At 52.3% G+C, this 2,500-nt stretch overlaps 1 protein-coding gene across 3 annotated transcripts in view; it reads left to right on the top strand.

Annotated features, from left to right (window-relative positions):
* The window catches only part of LOC120040462 (kelch-like protein 5), a 4,560-nt gene extending 3,543 nt beyond the window's left edge, over positions 1-1,017 (top strand). For all 3 annotated transcript variants that reach the window (XR_005475660.1, XM_038985609.1, XM_038985608.1), the window contains 2 exons: positions 1-92; positions 717-1,017. The exon at positions 1-92 is cut by the window's left edge and continues 80 nt beyond it. Coding sequence is in view for 2 of the 3 variants with exons in the window: in XM_038985609.1 (XP_038841537.1) it covers positions 1-92; positions 717-773 (149 nt within the window). In the remaining variant the exon portion in view is untranslated. The remainder of the gene's footprint in view (positions 93-716) is intronic.
* The last annotated feature ends 1,483 nt before the right edge of the window (positions 1,018-2,500 follow it).

Raw genomic sequence — 2,500 nt, 5'->3', positions numbered from 1 at the left:
GAGACCGTCTCTATGCGGTCGGTGGTTACGATGGAACGGTGTACCTGAACACTGTCGAGGCCTACGATCCCCAGACCAACGAGTGGACACAGGTACACACACACACACACACACACACACACACACACACACACACACACACACACACACACACACACACACACACACACACACACACACACACCTTCAGGTATACACACACACACACACACACACACACACACACACACACACACACACACACACACACACACCTTCAGGTATACACACACACACACACACATCCCTTCAGGTACACACACACACACACACACACACACACACACACACACACACACACACACACACACACACACACATCCCTTCAGGTACACACACACATCCCTTCAGGTACACACACACACACACACACACACACACACACACACACACACACACACACACACACACACACACACACACACACACACACACACACACACACACATCCCTTCAGGTATAAACACAATATGTTCTCTGGTTATTATCTATCCATAGTCACTTTAATAACTCTACCTACATTTACTGATACTCTTTAAGTATTTGTTACTTTTTATTTTTTAATTTTCTATTTTTTACTGAACACTTATTTTTCTTAAAACTGCATTGTTGGTTATTAAGGGCTTGTGACAAATTCAATGCAGTTTGATTTGTTCCTTCCTGTGTTTTTCCTCTAGGTGGCTCCACTGTGTCTGGGCCGGGCTGGGGCCTGTGTGGTGGCCGTCAAACTGTGAACACTCTTTGGACCCTCCCCATTCTTCCTTGTCTCCAGGGTTACCACCAATGTGATGACGTTTACCTCTTAACATTCCACTAAAACCAGGAAGACATTATAGACATTGAGTTGGAGAGGAGATTACTGACTACAGATTGAAGAGCTCTCTCTGTCTCTCTCTGTCTCTCTGTCTGTCTCTCTCTCTGTCTCTCTCTCTGTCTCTCTGTCTGTCTCTCTCTCTGTCTCTCTCTCTGTCTCTCTCTCTCTCTCTCTGTCTCTCTCTCTGTCTCTCTCTCTCTCTGTCTCTCTCTCTCTCTCTCTCTCTCTCTCTCTCTCTCTCTCTCTCTGTCTCTCTCTCTGTCTCTCTCTCTGTCTCTCTCTCTGTCTCTCTCTCTGTCTCTCTCTGTCTCTCTCTCTGTCTGTCTCTCTCTCTGTCTCTCTCTCTCTCTCTCTCTCTCTCTCTCTCTCTCTCTCTGTCTCTCTCTCTGTCTCTCTCTCTCTCTCTCTCTCTCTCTCTGTCTCTCTCTGTCTCTCTCTCTGTCTCTCTGTCTCTCTCTGTCTCTGTCTCTCTTTCTCTCTCTCTCTCTCCTCCCCTCTCTCTCTGTCTCTCTCTGTCTCTGTCTCTCTCTCTCTGTCTCTCTTTCTCTCTCTCTGCCTGTCTCTCTGTCTCTCTCTCTCTGTCTCTCTCTCTGTCTCTCTCCTCCCCTCTCTCTGTCTGTCTCTCTGTCTCTCTCTCTCTCTCTGTCTCTCTGTCTCTCTCTCCTCCCCTCTCTATCTGTCTCTCTTCCCCTCTCTCTGTCTCTCTCTCTCTCTGTCTCTCTCTCTGTCTCTCTCTCCTCCCCCCTCTCTCTCTCTCTCTCTGTCTCTCTCTCTCTCTCTCTCCTCCCCTCTCTCTCTCTCTCTCTGTCTCTCTCTCCTCCCCTCTCTCTCTCTGTCTCTCATCCCCTCTCTCTCTGTCTCTCTCTCCTCCCCCCTCTGTCTCTCTCTCTCTCTCTCCTCCCCTCTATCTCTCTCTCTCTTCACCGTCTTTAGGGGGCTGATTATTTTCAGTATACAAGAAAAGGAGAGGCACACACACACTCATAATTTTGTATTTCGACCCTTTTTACTGCTGACAGAGTGGAGAGATTTAGAGATTAGACAAAAATGAACACAGGACAAAGGGGAGGGAGGGGGGAGAGTCTTCACTGTTGTTTTTTTCTCCCTCTTTCAGGCAGCCTGTCGGGGGAGTTCAGTCAGCCTGTCGGGGGAGGTCAGGCAGCCTGTCGGGGGAGGTCAGGCAGCCTGTCGGGGGAGGTCAGGCAGCCTGTCGGGGGAGTTCAGTCAGCCTGTCGGGGGAGGTCAGTCAGCCTGTCGGGGGAGGTCAGTCAGCCTGTCGGGGGAGGTCAGTCAGCCTGTCGGGGGAGGTCAGTCAGCCTGTCGGGGGAGGTCAGTCAGCCTGTCGGGGGAGGTCAGGCAGCCTGTCGGGGGAGGTCAGGCAGCCTGTCGGGGGAGGTCAGTCAGCCTGTCGGGGGAGGTCAGTCAGCCTGTCGGGGGAGGTCAGTCAGCCTGTCGGGGGAGGTCAGTCAGCCTGTCGGGGGAGGTCAGGCAGCCTGTCGGGGGAGGTCAGGCAGCCTGTCGGGGGAAGTCAGTCAGCCTGTCGGGGGAGGTCAGGCAGCCTGTCGGGAGGTCAGTCAGCCTATCGGGGGAAGTCAGTCAGCCTGTCGGGGGAGGTCAGTCAGCCTGTCGGGGGAGGTCAGTCAGCCT

Source organism: Salvelinus namaycush, unplaced genomic scaffold (genome assembly GCF_016432855.1).
Source record: "Salvelinus namaycush isolate Seneca unplaced genomic scaffold, SaNama_1.0 Scaffold3538, whole genome shotgun sequence".
Taxonomy (NCBI): Eukaryota; Metazoa; Chordata; class Actinopteri; order Salmoniformes; family Salmonidae; genus Salvelinus; species Salvelinus namaycush.
Note: the sequence above shows the minus strand (reverse complement) of the source record. Positions and strands in the feature narration are given on the sequence as shown.